This window comes from Dufourea novaeangliae, unplaced genomic scaffold (genome assembly GCF_001272555.1).
Source record: "Dufourea novaeangliae isolate 0120121106 unplaced genomic scaffold, ASM127255v1 scaffold125, whole genome shotgun sequence".
Lineage (NCBI taxonomy): Eukaryota > Metazoa > Arthropoda > Insecta > Hymenoptera > Halictidae > Dufourea > Dufourea novaeangliae.
The window spans coordinates 3,749,415-3,767,586 of record NW_015374020.1 but is presented as its reverse complement, the minus strand read 5'-3'; the positions used below and the strand labels follow the sequence as shown (position 1 = coordinate 3,767,586).

The 18,172-nt window shown below is 39.9% G+C and overlaps 3 protein-coding genes across 6 annotated transcripts; 2 read left to right on the top strand and 1 right to left on the bottom strand.

Annotated features, from left to right (window-relative positions):
* Positions 1-4,402: 4,402 nt before the first annotated feature.
* Positions 4,403-7,481, top strand: LOC107188938. The gene is made up of 4 exons (XM_015577338.1): positions 4,403-4,623; positions 5,274-5,617; positions 5,831-6,585; positions 7,148-7,481. The coding sequence occupies exons 1-4, from the start codon at positions 4,403-4,405 to the stop codon at positions 7,427-7,429; spliced, it is 1,602 nt and encodes a 533-aa protein (XP_015432824.1). The 3' UTR covers positions 7,430-7,481.
* Positions 7,482-10,997: 3,516 nt separating this feature from the next.
* Positions 10,998-13,490, bottom strand: LOC107189011 (46 kDa FK506-binding nuclear protein). The gene is made up of 4 exons (XM_015577440.1): positions 13,310-13,490; positions 13,039-13,128; positions 11,225-12,149; positions 10,998-11,120 (listed from the first exon to the last, which is right to left on the bottom strand). Exons 1-4 carry the CDS (start codon positions 13,317-13,319, stop codon positions 11,039-11,041), a joined length of 1,107 nt encoding a protein of 368 aa, XP_015432926.1. The 5' UTR covers positions 13,320-13,490; the 3' UTR covers positions 10,998-11,038.
* Positions 13,491-14,473: 983 nt separating this feature from the next.
* On the top strand, positions 14,474-17,594 carry LOC107189001 (mesoderm induction early response protein 1-like). 4 transcript variants are annotated; one of them, XM_015577426.1, is made up of 6 exons: positions 14,474-14,511; positions 14,740-14,862; positions 14,952-15,087; positions 15,335-16,405; positions 16,495-16,622; positions 16,889-17,594. In XM_015577426.1, coding segments are annotated over exons 2-6 (2,007 nt in total). In that variant the 5' UTR covers positions 14,474-14,511; positions 14,740-14,860; the 3' UTR covers positions 17,559-17,594. The 4 variants fall into 4 exon arrangements, with proteins under 4 accessions (XP_015432912.1, XP_015432913.1, XP_015432911.1 ...); XM_015577427.1 differs by lacking the exon at positions 14,474-14,511 and adding an exon at positions 14,563-14,629 and having other exon boundaries at positions 16,892-17,594; XM_015577425.1 differs by lacking the exon at positions 14,474-14,511 and adding an exon at positions 14,563-14,629.
* The last annotated feature ends 578 nt before the right edge of the window (positions 17,595-18,172 follow it).

The following is an 18,172-nucleotide window of genomic DNA, read 5'->3' as shown; positions in this document are numbered from 1 at the left end:
TAGATCGTACTAAGGATTTTATGGCGAAAAGTAGACGCGACAACGGTTACGTGTGCGCGACTCGTAACGTATTACACGAAACTCTTTAATTGATTCCGTGAGTTTGTTCCTTCTCACGAGCCGGGGTCGATTCCTCAAATTATCTTCCAACGTCGTCGCCGCGGAATGGAAGAAAGAAAAACACCCTGCTCGTTATGCAACGTTGTTCTCTCTACACGAGACCGTACAGTAGTGTGCAAAAGTTTAGTAGAGTTTTCACATTATTTTCTAAACACTATTAACTAATATTGGATATATCGGCATGGCAAGTAAAAGAGAAACCGTACCACAAATAAAAACTTAGGTACTTTTATACCTAATATTAGTTGAACTTCTTTCACGTATCGCTTCTAGAAAATAAAGTGAAAAATCTATCCGTCCGGAAACTGATACACGCTACAGGTATATCCACGTGTAATATCGAGCTTCACGCTCGAAATCGTGCATTCTTCTCCAAGCACAGGACTTTTGTAACGTCAATCGACATTCCAGGGTGCACCGTGTGTAATACCGTGAAGATCGCGCGGCGCAGGAGCGAGCGGGGCTGCTGTGTGCGCGACGTGAAAGTGGGGCCCCGGCTGCGAAGCGACGGAATGCGGAGTGCTGGGTGCTACGGCGCGGCGACGTGCACCGCTGATCCATGGTACTAGGTAATTGGAGTACCACGCTTACCTGTGTGACTCGCCGAGTAAACAGGCTACTTCTGGCACATCGTGTGTCGTGGAAACGATCGGACACGCTGGACCTCGACGACTCTGCGCCCCGTGCCTCTCTCTGGTCTCTTTCTCCCTTAAGTGAACTCTTTCAGGTACAGGAGGCCGTGGAACATTTTCATCATCGTTTTTGGTACATGTGTTACCGTCATACGATTTTGCATTGAGTTTTATTAAGCGATTAATATTTCACACACAATTGTAAAAATAGAAGTGGTAGCAAAATTGTATCACCGTGCCCGAAAGAGTCCACAGTGTGGAGACATTTTTAGAGTCGCGATACGTTGGCTCGTCGATCGATTCCATTGGCCCGATTGTATGCATGGATGTTGACAGAAATATAGTGTCACTGTTACCTGATCTATCATACACTTCTTGACACATCGACGAAACTTTCTTTCTGCGGCTGATTTGGAAGTTGGTCGCGATCACTTGGATTTTCTCGCTAGGTCGACAAGATACAGCGTGAACATGTGTATGTACATGGCGATATAGAATATCTGTGTCGCTTGTTCTTTCAACATTTTCTGTTCAACTATTGCAACGAGATCTTCTGCAATATTTAGACTATTCTATTAGAGTTTACTACTCTTTAGACTACTCTATGTTTATCGATCCGATTGAAATAGATATAACTATCGACCAAAAGTATGGGACCAGGCCTGATAAATAAAGAAAGAGAAAAATATTGTTCCTCGAAGATTTGATAAAAGTAGTTTGCTAAAACTGTTCCATCAATCATGAACTCTTGTCCCATATAGTACTTTTCGTCGGTAGTATACGTTTATTTTCGGTAGTTTTAGTGTTAAATTGTGTATCCGAATCACAAGCAATTTCACGACCGCGTAAATATGGCCAAGTGCAGCGCATGTAGACTCATAATCTTGGAATATCCGTGGAATTGTTACCGATTCGCGTGATAATCATCCGAAATCTCCATCCCCGTACATTTTACAGCCACGCTTAGCCACCGTTCCGCGGGTGCAGATAACATCGATTGCTTCGTTTTAACGGGCGTTTTATTACAGAAATATAACATTACCCTACATTCCTCTCTCGGTCCGCGAGGAATGTCCTGGATAACGTAATACTCGTTTCATGTTGTCCAATTTCTTACGTGAACATGACGAATGTGAAAGCGACCTTGAAACATGGATCATCCACCGCATCAATACTAAACGGCATGGCCGATAAATATCTGTGTGGCAAAACATTTCCCCTGCCCAATAAATCAGCCACGATCATCCTGATGGGAATTCGATGAAAAATCCGTGACCACGACGACGGTTATATGTATACTGGCTGACGATGAGGAGGTCGGGACTCGACGAGAATTAGAATTACAAATCCATGGAGCACAGGGACCCGGTGAAAACGAAAGGTGGACGCGCGCGGACCATTAGAGTGACGAAACCGGACGGTTAATAAATTCGTTGTGAAATCCGCGCCGGGCGATAATGAATCGGTATATCCAGTACCTTATGATTTGGAGAATCATTTTTTATCCATGTGTTTAGTCAACGCCGCTTATCATAGTCTCTTGTAATATCTTCTGAATTAGTTGAAAATTCATTCGTTATATCGGTGAGCTTTCTTTTGGTCTCGTTTAATTTCTTCGTTTCACTTTCAGTTTCATCGGTTCTTAAACGCTAAGTGTACAAACAACGAAAGGGTACAGTGCAAGAGGAAGCTATATGCCATAAAATGTTGAGAAATCAATCGAATTAACCGGTGGTCTAATGATAAACATGCGACGGACTCTCATCGATTCCATATGCACGACGGTTCCTCCGGGGGTTCAGAGCGACCATTGTCTCGATGACTCGATTACGCCACCGATACGTTAGTCTTGAATATGGAAGGTGGAGCAGGCGACAAGGCGAGAATACAGTAATCTCAATCGATTGCCCGTGATACCTACTGTACGGATCCTCGCAGTTACGACACCGGCAAGTCCGTGACAAAGGTGCCAGGAGGGGCGCACAGGGACCGGTACGAGCGTGTTTCGAGGAATCGAGATTCCGATCGTCGATCAGAAATCTAAAAATACCCGCATGCAGATGTCCAACCACGAATACAATTACGCGAACTAAATGGGAACAGTGATTCGCTACGCGATTCTTCCGTTTCCGATAATTACACTTGACGTCCTCCATGATCGGCCATTTTGAAGATCCGTGTTTGATTCACTGTCCTCGATACTCGTTTAAAGCAAAATTCTACAAGTTTAGAACCAGATTTTGTCATTTTCCGATATTTACCATAAGAAATACAGTGGCTGCCAAAGTTTCCGTCCAAACTGTTATTTCAATATACCTTTTTGAAAATATATAATACGAATAAACTCTTGATATACCCATGTCGGGGATACATTGCTTCTTCAGATTTGATGATGTTAAAAATTTTCTTGCATAAAAATAATCTATTCACCCGTTTCTAACAGATGTGGGCCTGACAGATGTTACGACAAAGATATGGTGAAATTACATAGTTTGGCCGGAAACATTTGGCAGCCACTGTACGACATGATATTTATACAGAACAAAATGATTGATATGCATGCTTGAGAAAAGGTTGTACGTAATTAACCCAGACTCTTTTTCGGGAGATTTCAACGCAGTGGTAAGAGTATATCCGTCTAAAATAGATCTCTGCTGCGAATGCCATAACCAAAGCAGCCGTGAACAACCAATGATTTACTGGGTGCCACTCTTACCTCTGCATTGCAATCACCGGAAGTAATTTATCTACCTTTTTCTTTACGCATTTTACCGTAACGTTAACCGATCCATAAAAGATTATCTTGTTGACTTCATTTACAGCAGCTGCAACCCCATCGTAACGTAGACGGGCAAAGAAAGATGATTAGATGTCGGTGAGAATCAAAAGATACGTGAATGACAGTACGCGGCATTTAATCCGCTTGTCGAGCACTCTGATAGAGCATGCAGCGGTGGTTATTGGCCCTGGACGAACCTGCGTCTGACCCATGCGGTAGCATCGTCATCAACCACGAACCATCGGGGTACGACCGCAATCACTGTTCTTTTTCTAGACCTTTCTCAGATTACCGATCGATCCACAACTAAATCTTTATAATTCCTATGAACTGTACAATTGCGCCTTGTACAGGCACGCTCGTAAAAGGCGTTAGAAATTCATCGTTAAACGTTTCGAGGTAACTCGCTAATTGTCTAGCTGTTTCACTTGACATCTTGCCTCATCGATTCTCGACGACGCGCTGAAAAGAGCAATGACCACGACCGAATGGATGATAATGCGCCACAGCTTCAACAATTTTCTATTTAATTATTATCGGACCGTCGTGGTCCATCGTATCAGTCCCATTACTACAGTAAATCCTCGATGAGTGTTCAAAGGTTTCTTGGCACTAACAAAGGGAGGTCCCCAGGTGTAACGCTGATTTTTTAATAAGGTTTAGCGCAGCGATAGAATCTGGAATTTTACAGCCAATCGATGTTACATTTGTTTCAGTCGCATATGACCATAAGTTTATGAAATATTTAATGTTCAGTGCCGTGGAGCTTTCGAACACTAATCGAGGATGTACTGTATCTTTAAAAGTGATTCTACTCGTAGTATTTGCGTATTAGACTCAGGTCGTTTCGACACTGTTAAATTGGTGAAATATGGTCATAGGTGATACCGTTGGACCGTATCAGGGGATGCTGGAACGCGGGAAATTCTGTTCCAGTGCTGCGATCGCAACGGCCTTGGCGGTTTCAGCCGGGAACAGCCCCCCTGACGTGGATACGGTGAAGTTGGCCTTACACTTACCGAACGAGCGATATGCCTGCAATCCGGACAGCCTATACGCGGTGCCGAGGACCGATCTACACGAAGCGGAATGGTAAAAGGCGTTTCTCATCAACGGACCGTGAAATTAAACGCAGGATACGGTTTGCGCAATTACACTGTCAGTTGAGCGAACTTGCATTAACCAGATATTTTTTACCGTCTACTTTCATAGTGTACTAGAATCATATACCTACTGCTTCGAAGCGATGAGACTGTAATCATTAGAGGATCAAGTTCCGTAGTAACTTGATCGAGAGAACCGTGGGGTCGTCCGAAGACTAGAATCTTGGACTGTTTCTTCTCGTGCTCACGACTTAACAAACTAAATAAATAAACTGTAATACTTTCATTAAGGTGGTTGGACAAGATGGTTTACGTTGCAATACGGGAAATGTCCAAATAAGAGTCAACACATTTTTGAGAATACCATTTTGTGTATACTTAATCGTGCGTCAGTAAATTAAACACATTTTTTTTTAAATCCTGAAATTCTCGGGATTAGTTATATTAAATCTCGGGATTTTTAGAATCCAAAACACATCCTGGATTGCATTCCTCAAGGTACGTTTTCACGTGACAGTAAATCGTGAATTTAACGGCCATGACATTAAACTAGATGTCGCGATGTACGTAGTTTTACTACGAACAATCCGTTATGGAATAATTGTTACAATTTGTTTAACGAACGTATGAATTACACAGGATAGAGCCTGACTCGATAGACGCTGAGATCTCGAGGTTCGTAGCCGGCTCGTCGACAACGACAACGACCACGCGGAATAATTCAAGAAGATGCTGTCGGACCTCAACCAGCTCCGGCTATTCCAGCCATTCCCCGCCGTTGTCGGCTGGCTCGTACTCTTGCTACGCGTCCGCGGTCCCTGGCCAGGCATTCTTTCGAACTGTACCCCTAACGATGAAGGACCAGTTCGGCGGAGGGCTCGCTGTGATACACGAGAGCGAGACGATCCCACGTCCTATCTGGCCGTCTGCGTTTCCTGGGCCCCGTGAACTGTATCAAACCGATGAGAATCCTGAGTACGATGGTATGAAATTGTGCCCTCTTGAATCAATTATGTTCCTCTTCTCCCCTTTGAATCAATCAAGCTTGTCCGATCTGGTTGTATCCATCGCTATCCGAAATATTAAGCAATATAGTAAATCATCGATGAGTGTTCGAAGGTTCATCGGTTTTACATGCAAAAATAATGTGATAACAATTCTTTATATACGAATCAATGTTACGATTCTGCCTGCAGCTTTATACGCGTGTTGTGGATGCGGTTGCGCGTACGCGTACTCGCATTGCGACCGGGACTACGAGAAATCGGCCGGTACGTCGGCCCGTGATGTCCTTCTCGAGTTATCCCGAACGCTGAACTCTGTGATAGACGGGGAGACCGCGATGACACCGGAGGAGATCCTCCAAAGTATTTCGCGGAAGGTCACCCAAGAAATCGGTCTGAAGGGGGGGATCTACGAGTACGTTTATCATCATAATTCCTCGTTTCTGCCCGGCAAGAAGTCGTTGCTGAACGAGACGAGCTCGTCCCTGTTGAGCTGCACCAAACGAACCACTACGTCGGGGATCAATCCGGTGAACTCGAAGCTGTATACAAACACCAGACACTTTTACGTCCATAATCCGGCCTGGTACGCGTCTTTGTGCACCTGCGAGCACGCTCACCAGTTTTTCTCATCGTCGTCGTCGTCGTCGAAGGGTGACGAACAACAAACGGGCACCAGGAACGAGACAGGAAAGAAAGAAAGCATGTTTGCGGTGTTTCCGTTGGACGATCACTGTACAGGAACGCTGATCAGCCCAGCGTCCCAGAACGATACGAACGTTTCCGATTCGCGCGTCTGCAAATGTTCGAACCGCCCGAGCCGCCAGGCCGCGCAGAACGCGTACGCGAATCGTCGAATCGGCTCGGATCCGAAGGAGACGATTGGTTTGAACGGGGAGAAACAGAATCGTAATAGACTCGTCCACGGTGAACCGGAATACGCAACGGTGAGTGAATAGGCTTGTATAATTTCCATTTTCTAGTGAAATATTGCTCCATCAATAATACTTTCAAGTGATACAACTAAAATATGTTTCAGATAAAAGTTAAATGGTATCAGGTGAGGCGCACTTTCTGATGTGAGTAACTTTGTTTTATGTAGACGCGTAGAGGTCATATGAATGTAAACTTTTTTTTAATGGAATCGTATCTATTTTTTAATGCACTAATTCGCTATAAGTGACTTCGTACTTTATGTAGGGAATAACGAGTAGCATCAAGTAGTGTATTAACAAATATAGGATTTCATTAAAAAAAAAACAAAGTTGACCTTCATATGACCTCTACGCGTCCATATAGAAAGAAGTTCCGCAGATCAGAAGTATGCCCCCTAATACCATTTAACTTTTGTCTGAAACATTTTTTAATATCGTCAACAATTTCGGAGATATTCGAGTGGATCGATTTAAATGGGACACCCTGTATATGAAGTTAATAAGAACTTTCAATCGCGTGACTAACGATGTTCGCAATGTCAATGTAACCAACGTATCAAGACCGATGTTTCAGCAGCTGGAGTGCAGTGACGGTGGCTCGTCCAGCGAGGGTATGGTCGTCAGTTCCAGCAAGGGGGACTGGGACCATCGTCTTCGGGGTTTCGCCGGTGATTTGGATTTCACGCTGGACGTATCACGCGCCGAACGATTGGGTCGAACGATCGCAAAAGCGAAACGGAAACGACAATGGTGCAGAGCTGTGACCGCCTTCTTCGGACTAGTCTTTTTCGTTTTAAGTGTCGTCATTGTCTCGTTGTCTGTCACGAGGGGTCGTAAAGCATTCGGAAGCATGTGAGAGCCTTATGGTCTTCCTGCAAACTACAGGCCAGAAACGATGCAAAATATTCAAGCGGAAAGCAGTGATCAAAGTGAATTTTCTCTGCAAGGTCATCTGTCTATGGACGCGACGGATGGAAGCGAAGAAACGAGAAACGAAGCAATTTGTTTAATCTCTTTAATGGAGGACTGATCTGAAGTATTTTCTTTACTTTCAGTATTTCACTGTTAGAGTCGACGGTAACCATATGTGTCATCAAAGTAGTTAAACTCAGTGAGGTCATAAAATTTCGAAATTTTTTTAAATTGTACTGTATAAGGGAAACTAATTTAGTGGAAGAATTCTTTGCACAGCATTTGCCTAGATGTTAATATCATATTTATCATGATATCTTTCATTGATTACTAGACCCCGAATCTCTGTTTATAGCGCCGCTAAATTTACTACCTTGCTGTATCGAGACCGTCGACTTTAACGCCTTCCAACATTGTACTGTACTGCGTCGTAATGAAATTATAAAGCAGCATGCAAACGATGCTACTGAAATATTAAAGCTAAATGAAATCTTTCAGGTGATACAGTTAGATGGGACATTGCACATACAAAAAGCTCTCATCACAATGAATTCGGTGGTACCATCTTAAATCCGTTAATAAGATGTATTGCCTTGAAAAATGACCTGAAAGTTCATAACTCTTACATCAAAAATATTCTGTGGGATTAATTACAATTGTCCTTTATAGAATCCAGTTTTTAATCATCCTGTAATCGTATAGTTAAGTTCGAAAGCTCTTGTGACGACAATTCATGTAAAAATCATTGACTGACACTTTTGCTTTATGTATTTCTCAGTACCTTATACCGTTAAGTGAAATTAGCAGGATTCGGGTCCTGTTAGCAATATGTGGCTGTGACCATGTTCTTATGTACGAATATTAATATACAACATAATACCCTGATAAGAGGCCATGTATAATGATTGCATGAAAATCACACTATTAAACATTTGAATAAATAAAGGTGACGAAGTTTTGCTCTGAATTCTGCTAAATCGACATTGTGGATCAACAATTGCCGGTTTTGCCGTTTTTAATTAATATTGAATTTTTTTAAGATGTCTGACGTCATCTACTGTCACACGTCTAACCTAATAGTTAATTAAGACATGATTAAGGCTGATGAAGGTCCGAGATCAGCCAATACCGCTATTGTACAACTAGATGGCATCACAGACGAGATATCGTCAGCGATAGCATTATCACATCAAATCAATCAATATTCCCGTATTCACTTCTCAACCAATCCCAGGTTTCGATGCTTGCCGTACTGCAGAGGTACGAATTTTCATACATTCTGCTTTAATTACTGACCACCAAATGTTTCAATTAGGTTACCAATCATTAGCACACCTTTCTACATCGATTGATTCATCCAAAAAGACAATCAATCCAGAAATATCTGTTTTATCAACTTTAAACGTGCGTTGGTACACCTGTATCCTGAAATGCCAGATGACTACATCGTTTTTTTCGTTTTTTATAGAAACTAAGTACCACCAAATGTTGTAATTAGGCCACCAATGACCACCATTCGACCACCAATCGATTGGGTATGATGAAATGTTAAAAAATCATAATTGCCCGGCTAAGTTCACAGAGGTCAAACAGATCTAGTAAACCTGGCAACCATGACAATGCATGACTGGCAAGTGGCATGACAGTTTGTTGAAGGTGGTCAAAGGTGGTGGAAGGTAGAAGGTAGTTGAAGTGGTTGAAGGGGTTAAACTTTAACCGTTAAAGGCATCATCGGCATCGTTGAACACAGTTGAACATTCTGGACACACTAAAAATATCATAAACACACACTATTTAGGTGCAAAATTTTCTTAATAACATTATTTCGACAGTATCATTCGTTTTATCATAAGAAGTCAAAATAAAATCAATGAGACAACATATGTTGTTCGTTATCTAAATTAACATTACAGGTTATATTGTCGTTCACTACATGTCATAACATTGTTCACTAAATAATGCATAAGAAGAGAAGTACATTCGTCTGATTTGAGGTGATGTTCCATACTCATATAATATAATAGTTTATATATATTGAATAAAACGAAAAATGATAGACATGACATAGATAATCGTCAGTGAATGACACATTCGTTATTCATCCACAGATATTTATGTAAAATGTAAACTAATTGACAGACATTGGAATCAGAGATTTGTTATATTAATGAGCCTATTAGATTCCTAATAACATGAAAATCTCATTAGAATTTTTATTATACTAAGTTTCAAATTGTCATATACTCAATAAATGAATTAAATGCATAGTTTTTTAGACTTAATGGTAATCTAAAAGTTCATAATATATGTCTCTTTATGGTTTTCAGTGTATCATCTTAAAATGGTATGTCTGCCATGTGTAGCTATTCCCATATTACTTGTTATATGGAGGTTCCTGATACAACCGATATTAGTAAAGTGGTGGCAGTTCAGAAATAAAGGGAAAGACATGTCGACTACAGAACAACCACAGCAATTAGTGAAAGAATGCACAAACGGTGTGTGTACATTATCTTGGAAGAAAAATGAAGATGAAAAAAAAACAGATTAAGGATATCTAAAATTGAATCAAACAAGCATTAATTATATTAAGTACATGTATACATCTGACTTATGTAATATCATTTACAATTATATCTATTATAGTATTAATTGCATCTGATACAAATTTGTATAAATTAACTGTGTGAAAACTGCATTGCATGTACAACAGAGGTAGTGTTCTTTGTTATTAAAATGTATGTTTCCATAGTTTATGTAAATTAATTCTTCTTGATACAGGTCAATTAATGTACAACATAAATTATCATTAATAAATGATGAAAGTTCTATAAAGGATTTGGCCAAATGACATGTACACACAAGCCTGAGGTGATTCTTGGTGAAAAAATAAGAAAATATAGAATGAAATTTTTTGTTCTGAATGTGTGATGAAAAAATTTTATTCTATTTAGGTATATTTTTTTCTTATTTCTTCACGGCAAATCACCTCGTGCCCGCTTGTACATGTTATTTGCCTACACCCTGAATAAACACACATAATTGAAACACATGTTTCTATGTAATATTTTTAGTTTTATATACCTAGAACATGATTGAAAATTTAAAATATATTTGTCCCTTCTATTAAACTAAATATAAAATTATTATATTCAATACAAACATAATTTTATTAAATTACTGTCACTTTTGGTGTTTGCTGTATTCATTATGATTATTGCATGATTAAAAAAAGGATTTCCTTATTTCAATGTGTAATTTTATTTGTAAACGATATTTATTAGTTCAACACTTGGTAAATGTCTTCAGAAATTATATGCTTACTCTTAATTAAAAATGTAGTACACTATGTTTACTTACATTCATACATCACATTCAAACTATAAGAATATTTAAATGATACTACATAGTGTAAAATATATTATCAGTGTCATATTTCTAAGAAAGTTGAAGCTTTAATGGAAAATAGAAAAGGGATCGCATTCAATTTTTCAAAATACATTATCGATCGATCACGTAACAAATACTCTGGTCGGTGAATTATCCTTTATTTTCAATGAACATTTCTAAGTTCAACTTCAAATACAAGTGTACTGTTGCCGGGAATAACTGGTGGTGAACCCTTTGCACCATACCTGTAACATATGTTATTCATTTGAAATTAAATATTCACAGTATATAAATAAATTTTTGCAAGCTATGCAGACATGTAATTTCTAAATTAAGAGAAGATACATACGCCATAGCTGGTGGTATCGTGATGAGTCGTTTTCCTCCAACTTTCATTCCTGCGATACCAATGTCCCATCCTTTAATTACTTCACCCTTTCCTAATCTAAATTTAAAACCTTCCCCTTGTCTTGTCGAATCAAACTTTTTTCCATTTTTCAACCGGCCTACATAATATACAGATACAAATTTTCCAGTCTTTGCAGGTGTTCCATTACCTACTTTTAATTCCTCTATTTGCACTCCGCCTTCTACTATCCTTTTTTTTTGTTCACTTTGAGTGTTCTGTTCATTTGATTGTTGCTCTCCTTTGTTTTTCTTTTGTTGTTTATGCTGCTGATCCTGTTTTGCTTCTTTACCATTTACTAATTTATTTGCACCTTCTTTGGTCTTCTGATGTTTGTTCTTCTGATCTTTCTGTTGTTTGTTCTTCTGATCCTTCTGATGTGGCTTTACCTTTTTTTCTACTTCTTCTTCCTCCTCTCTTTCATCATCATCTTCAGCCTCAATGCTACCTCCTTCTTCTTCTTCCTCACTTAACATTAATTCATCTCCATCTTCATCTGACTCATCAGATCCACTGTCATCCAGATCTATTTCTTCATCTTCTGAAGATTCTGCTTCAACTTTTTGTTTAGAACGTTTGGCAATCTTCTCATTTTGCAATGAATCCAAAGCTTTTCTCTTTGACTGTTTATCTACCAGGGCAGGTGCTTCATCTTCCTCTTCCTCCAATTCATCTAAATCCAGTTCTTCGTCAGGTGTCACATAACCAGTCAGATGTACACGACCATGACCATTACAAGTAAATGCTATTTTAGTTCCCTCTTGGAAATTCAAGTCAAGTGGTACCTGCCATGTTGTGCTTCTTTTTAAACTGCAAAGTAGGTAGTTCCTATTGTCATACCATAGCATTACTTGCACCACATTATCATCTGAAATTAATGAAATGTTGCACATAATATATAAATTAAGGTAAAACTGTAGAAAAGCTCCGATTTGGATGATTTTTGGACTGTTGTAAAACTGGACATTCTGAACAACTTTTTCCTATACATATAACAGGGGGAGTTGCTTAGTTTAAAACATTTTCGCGAAAAATTGCTGGTACTAAATAGACATTGAATTCTGCCATTGGTTGTGTGTCTGTGGCTATGTATGCATCACTGTTGGTTGCTAGCTACCAGCCACCAGCTGCTTAGCTTTTGTTTATTTGACTGCAATAGAGTAACATTTCATTCTTAGCAAAGTTGTTCATGTGAATGGACATTTAGTTTCTTAGAATTACAAATTGATTAGTATATTGCTTCAGAGTTGATTAGACACAGTTCTAGAAAAGAAATAACTGACTCTAACCAACTCTGAAGCATTATACAAATCGATTTGCTATGAAACTAAACATCCATTCATATTAATAACTCTGCTAAGTATGAATCTTTACTCTATTGCAGTCAAATAAACACAACTATAGGCAGAATTCAATGTGCTAGTACTGGCAGTTTTTCGCAAATATATCGGAAACTAAGTAACTTCTCCATTGTATGTATAGGAAAAAGTTATCTAAAATGTCGAGTTTTACAACATATCCAAAAATTATCGAAATCGGAGGGTAGGTAGCTTTTCTACAGTTTCACCTCGAATTTTATTAAATTTTTATTATAAAGGAACACTTTTGAATATGGAAATTATTAAGTTCAATATATTCTAATAGATATTAATACTCAATCATAGACAAAGAAAGCAAAACTTAGAAAATATTAAGTCGAAATGTTTTTAAAAGTAAATGTCGAATGGTTTTAAAAGTAACGTAAAATTCGGTTTTACCGGCTGTTGTGAGATCTAAAGTCGCCATCGACACGTGGAATGATTTTTCAACGGTTTGCGTGTACCGTTTGTTTGGTTCCATTATTAAACCTGAAAGAAGATTATAAAATTAATATTGTTTATACGATAACATTTCTACGGTTCTATATTTTTAAAAGGAACGATGGCCTCTCACGACCACATGGCTACGCCATCTTGAAACAGTTCTTTGCCGGCAAATTGTGGACAAGTAATAATGTAAAATTTTGTTTAGAATAATTTTGCTACTTACCCCAAAACATCTTGGCTAATATAAGTATTTACGTTCGAATGTAATGAAACTATTAACAATTAAAGTCATAAAAGACGCAAGATAAAAACATAAACCAGGTACACCTAACTACCTCGCACCAACTCGCCCCGAACTGTTCCGAACAACTGGAAATCTCCACACTCCAGACACCGTGTCGCCCGTGTCGCCAGGGACAAGTAGCTTCTGGTAGCTACCCATAAACTAAATCTTAGAAGTTTTGTAGCGGTAAGGGATCTTGTCTCGCGTAGTCAGACCATGCGCGCCCTGCACACCGTGTGGCGTTTACTGGTACAAATCCATGGCAATGTCACACTAGTCGGTAATATTACACATAGTCCGGTATTCATACATATAATAGATTGCGCAGTCTTATGGTAGGGATGAAGTCGGCACTAGAAAGAGAGGACAATAACTGGAGTTAGGAACAAATCGATACAAGTAAATACGAGTACATTACTCGATACTTTTGTTTCGATACCGAGTAAGTATCGATACCTTCATACAACAGTAGTTATGAGTAAAAGTATCGATACCTTGGTGGTATCGATTCAACCCTAACTGGAGTGACTTTCCTCTCTTTCTAATGGGACTGGGGGATTCTCCTACGGCGTAGTTGAGGCATTATACATGTGCGTAGTAATCCCTTGCCCTCATCGATGTGCGAGCAAGAGAGGAGCTACTCCAGGGCTACTTCTATATTTCGGTCTCGACTTCATCCCTACTATAAGTCCACGCAGTCTATTATATATATGTCTATGTTCTTTATATTCCATTGAACATCACACTGTAAGACGGACCTCTTCTTATTTTGATTCGAGAGTTTCGGGATATCGGAGTGGAATGGACAACTATTTTAATCGGTGGTATACTTGCGATTGGTGGTTGCAACAAATTCCATGAATTTCCCGCTTTTTAGAGTACTATAGAAGCATAATGATATGTCGATGAGTATAAATAATGGATTGTGTGTGCTTGAATTTATTTCTTGAAAATTAATAATAATTTTGCGTTATCGTCGTTGAAACCGCTTTCTCGGCGATTAAAACTGTGCCTTGGAAACATGTTGGATCAGAAAAATGTTATCATGAAGCCCTTACGCTGAAAAATTGACCCTTCTTTGTGAAGATGTACGATATTGCAATCAAAAGTTTTTAGTGAGGTGAAAAGTAGAACCTAATACGGTATGCAGTGGCAGTAACGCAAGACTTTAAGAGAAACGTAGTTTCTATCGTATTATTTATTGAAATATGAGTTGTTGTTGCGACTGTAAACTCAACACTAATGTCATAAAAATTCAAGGTTAGATGCGCGTCATAAATCACATATTACATCCTCTCGGTATATTACGCCGATTACATGATACAAATGGTCGATTAAATCAACTAAAACAAATAAAATGTGCAATACAGGTAGTTTAAGGACAGCCTCCTTCGACATTCTAATGGTACGCATTGCTCTGTGTGTACTAGGTATGCAACTCTAGTATCTGCATGCTATGTTGCTGTTTTGGGTACTGCAATACATATAAACATGTGGGTATATACATATAAATCGCTATTAGTCTTCTAGTGGAAAATTGTACAAAAATAAAAGTACATTCTTAATACTCAATGTCTTATAGGGCTGATCGAGATTATGATATGGGCCCAGCTACAGAAATGATGGTAAATGATTTTGACGATGAACGGACTTTAGACGAAGAAGAAGCTTTAGAAGGTAGTGAAGATTCTCACAACGAGTTGTCCAACTTGCAAAAGGTATAACTCTGCAGTGTTTGAGCTACATATTTAATATGTACGATGTTCACTTTGTAACAAGATTCTGATCCCAACTATTCTAGGATCAAGCCTGTGAAATGAAAAAATCAAGCCCATAAATAATTACAATTATGATAAGTTTCTACAATACTTTGGACTCAAAGTGCGTTCTCGTAGTGAGATTCGTATGTCTAGTCTATTTGTTATATCTGGCATGATAATCATTTTTTTTCTTGTCTTCTTTCAGGAAGGTGATATGCCACTAAAAGATCTGCTTGCAATGTATGGATACGGGGATCCGTCAACAGAAAATTCAAACAGTTCTGATCGAATGTTAATCCCATCTGGAAGCGGGGATCCAGAAGCTGAGGGGCAATATTCGGATAAGGGTGAGAATGACGCGGATGACGACGATGACGACGATGAAGCGGACGCGACTAGTAACGAGCCGGATCTCAAACAGTTTTATACCGAAATGTTGGTAAAAGGGAAGGATTCAACGTCGTTGGTGTCAGGACCAGCGATGAAAGGAAATAATGCCAGTAGCGTAGGTACTGGAGACAATAGTAGACGACACAGAATTCATGACGACGACGATGACGATGAAGAAGGCGAAACCGAAGAATGTTCGATGATCGATAATTGTAGTAACACTGAGAACGTAAGGACGTCTGCTGCGATGGGTGGTAGTGGTACCGCTAAATGTAGCGGTATAAGCGGACTTAGTGGCGGCACAGCGGACGATAACGTTGTTACTGGAATAGAAGGTGCCGGCGGAGAGAGCACAGTAGACGGTGGAGAAGACGGAATAGTCAGCAGCGGTATAGGTAGTGGTACTTCAAGACTATTACGAAGCGTTTCACGACCACAGAGCGAAGAAGAAGAGGACGATTGCGATTACAGTCCCGACGAAGAAGAATGGAAGAAGACAATCATGGTCGGTAGCGATTACCAAGCAGCTATACCAGAAGGTTTGTGTCGTTATGACGATGCTCTACCGTACGAAAATGAAGATAAAATGTTATGGGATCCCAGTCATATACCTGAAGAAGAAACCGAGGAATTTTTGGAACGGGCCCAGTTACCGGCAGTAAAAGGTGGTTCTCTGCCAACAGGATCTCACATCAGAGATGACGAACAAGCATTATATCTCCTGTTACAATGTGGTTATAATCTTGAAGAAGCATTAAGAAGACGTAGAATGAACGTCGTACCACCAACAGATGCTGTTAGCCTTTGGTCGGAAGAAGAATGCCATAATTTTGAATCTGGATTACGGAGTTATGGAAAGGATTTTCATCTTATACAGAAGAATAAGGTACACGTTATATAATGTCTCAAATTACCTGAAAAAGTTAAAAACAGCTTTAGGTACAGTCGCTATAATTTGTCTTGCTATCGTTACAGGTGAGAACGCGGTCTGTCGGGGAATTAGTGCAATTTTATTACCTGTGGAAGAAGACGGAACGCCATGATATATTTACGTACAAGGCTCGATTAGAAAAGAAAAAATATGCTTTGCATCCTGGCATCACGTGAGTATTTTCTCTGTCTTTAGATGTAAAATGTAGGAGAAAAAGAGTTCGGCTGATCGGGTATCGGACCGGGAGTCGAAGTCGGTCCTTTTGCTTTCCGGGCAACTGCTTTGACCGACTAAATTATCCGGGCAGTGGGGTATTCTTCTTCTCCTAATTCATATTAACGTAGGCAGAGATGGTTGCCACGTTCTATCGTTTATAACAAGTAAACATTTATTTCCTTTGTGAAAACTGGAAGTATGACAAGATCATTGAACTGTAAGCAGGGACTATATGGACCGATTTCTGGAGGAACAAGAGGGTGTACGAGATCGTAGCAGTTCACCGAATGTTCATTGCTTACTGTACGGTGATGCGAAGCGACAGAGATCAACTGTTAACGCCGTGAGTAACGACGAATCAAAATCTGCTGAACTATGGGACAACAGTGCAGCGGTTGATCCCTTAGCGGATCTGAATGGACCAACGCCTGCGCCTCCACCACCACCGCCACCACCACCATCAGCACCACCACTACCACCACCACCTCCACCCCCACCTCCCCCACCTCCGTCATCAGCGGGAAGTGTCACCGTACCACCGTCAGGTTCAATTGCAACTACGTTGCCAACTCCTGTATGCTGTACCCCGCCAACTCGTCACTCGGATTGTTCACCGTCCGACACTAGCTGCGCTAGTCCGCATGCCTGGTCCTCGTTGACGTCTCGAAGTCACTCTACCTCTTCCATCGTAACGACGATCACTATCAACACGACAACAGCCAGCGCCGTTCCAATGGTTACGACTGCTGGAGTTACGAGTACAGTCACGACAAGTTCAATCGTCACTTCTGTCACCTCCAATAATTTTTACCACGCGCGAGTTACGTCGAGAAGTAACGATTCGCACGACACACCCTCACCAGAGAACATTTTACCTCATTTACCTCCTTAGCGTCGAATTTGTTTGCGCGACGCATTCAAGTCGCTGCTCGCAACATCGCTGTTGTCATAACATGTAATATTCGTTACTATCACGAATTATATTTTTATACTGTATCGTAGTGTGACTGTCGATTGCGATAGCGAAAGAAATTGTTCTCTCGCGAAACGAAAAGAAAGGTATTAGAACTATGTATGTTAATTGAAATGAACAGAAAAGGAGCAGTTAAATGGTAAATGACACGTGAACGCGAATTACTATAGGTTTTTCCATTTTCTGCTTTCTAATTCTCGATAACTACTCTATCGTTATCCGTAGATGAAGTTTATGAATGAACATCGGTTTGAATAATTCAAATCGATTCACGTTTTCAGATCTATAAATATTTAAGTGTTATCAAAGCAACAAACGATAAATTACGATCACAGAATTGTAGCGCCGGGCGCAACCTTATAAAAAGATTAATCGTAATGTTGTTCTAGCACGTGTCTGATCACTGGTACTCACAAGGGGATCATGCGATGTGTTACGCGCCGATTTTTGCTGAAATTTTACAAAAAGGCAGTGGACAGTTACATGTGTATATTGTAAGCCCTGTAGAGCCGTAAGTGTAAACATTCAGTAGT

Excerpts from the sequence above, each read along its gene's own strand:
- LOC107189001 (XM_015577426.1), top strand. Across the intron at positions 15,088-15,334 it reads AGTTGTCCAACTTGCAAAAG|GAAGGTGATATGCCACTAAA; the intron begins GTATAACTCTGC and ends GTCTTCTTTCAG. Across the intron at positions 16,406-16,494 it reads ATCTTATACAGAAGAATAAG|GTGAGAACGCGGTCTGTCGG; the intron begins GTACACGTTATA and ends CTATCGTTACAG.
- LOC107188938 (XM_015577338.1), top strand. The coding sequence starts at position 4,403 with ATGGTCATAGGTGATACCGTTGGACCGTATCAGGGGATGCTGGAACGC. Across the intron at positions 4,624-5,273 it reads GATCTACACGAAGCGGAATG|GATAGAGCCTGACTCGATAG; the intron begins GTAAAAGGCGTT and ends TGAATTACACAG. Across the intron at positions 6,586-7,147 it reads GTGAACCGGAATACGCAACG|CAGCTGGAGTGCAGTGACGG; the intron begins GTGAGTGAATAG and ends CCGATGTTTCAG.
- LOC107189011 (XM_015577440.1), bottom strand. Across the intron at positions 12,150-13,038 it reads TTTAGATCTCACAACAGCCG|ATGATAATGTGGTGCAAGTA; the intron begins GTAAAACCGAAT and ends CATTAATTTCAG. Across the intron at positions 11,121-11,224 it reads ACGATACCACCAGCTATGGC|GTATGGTGCAAAGGGTTCAC; the intron begins GTATGTATCTTC and ends CATATGTTACAG.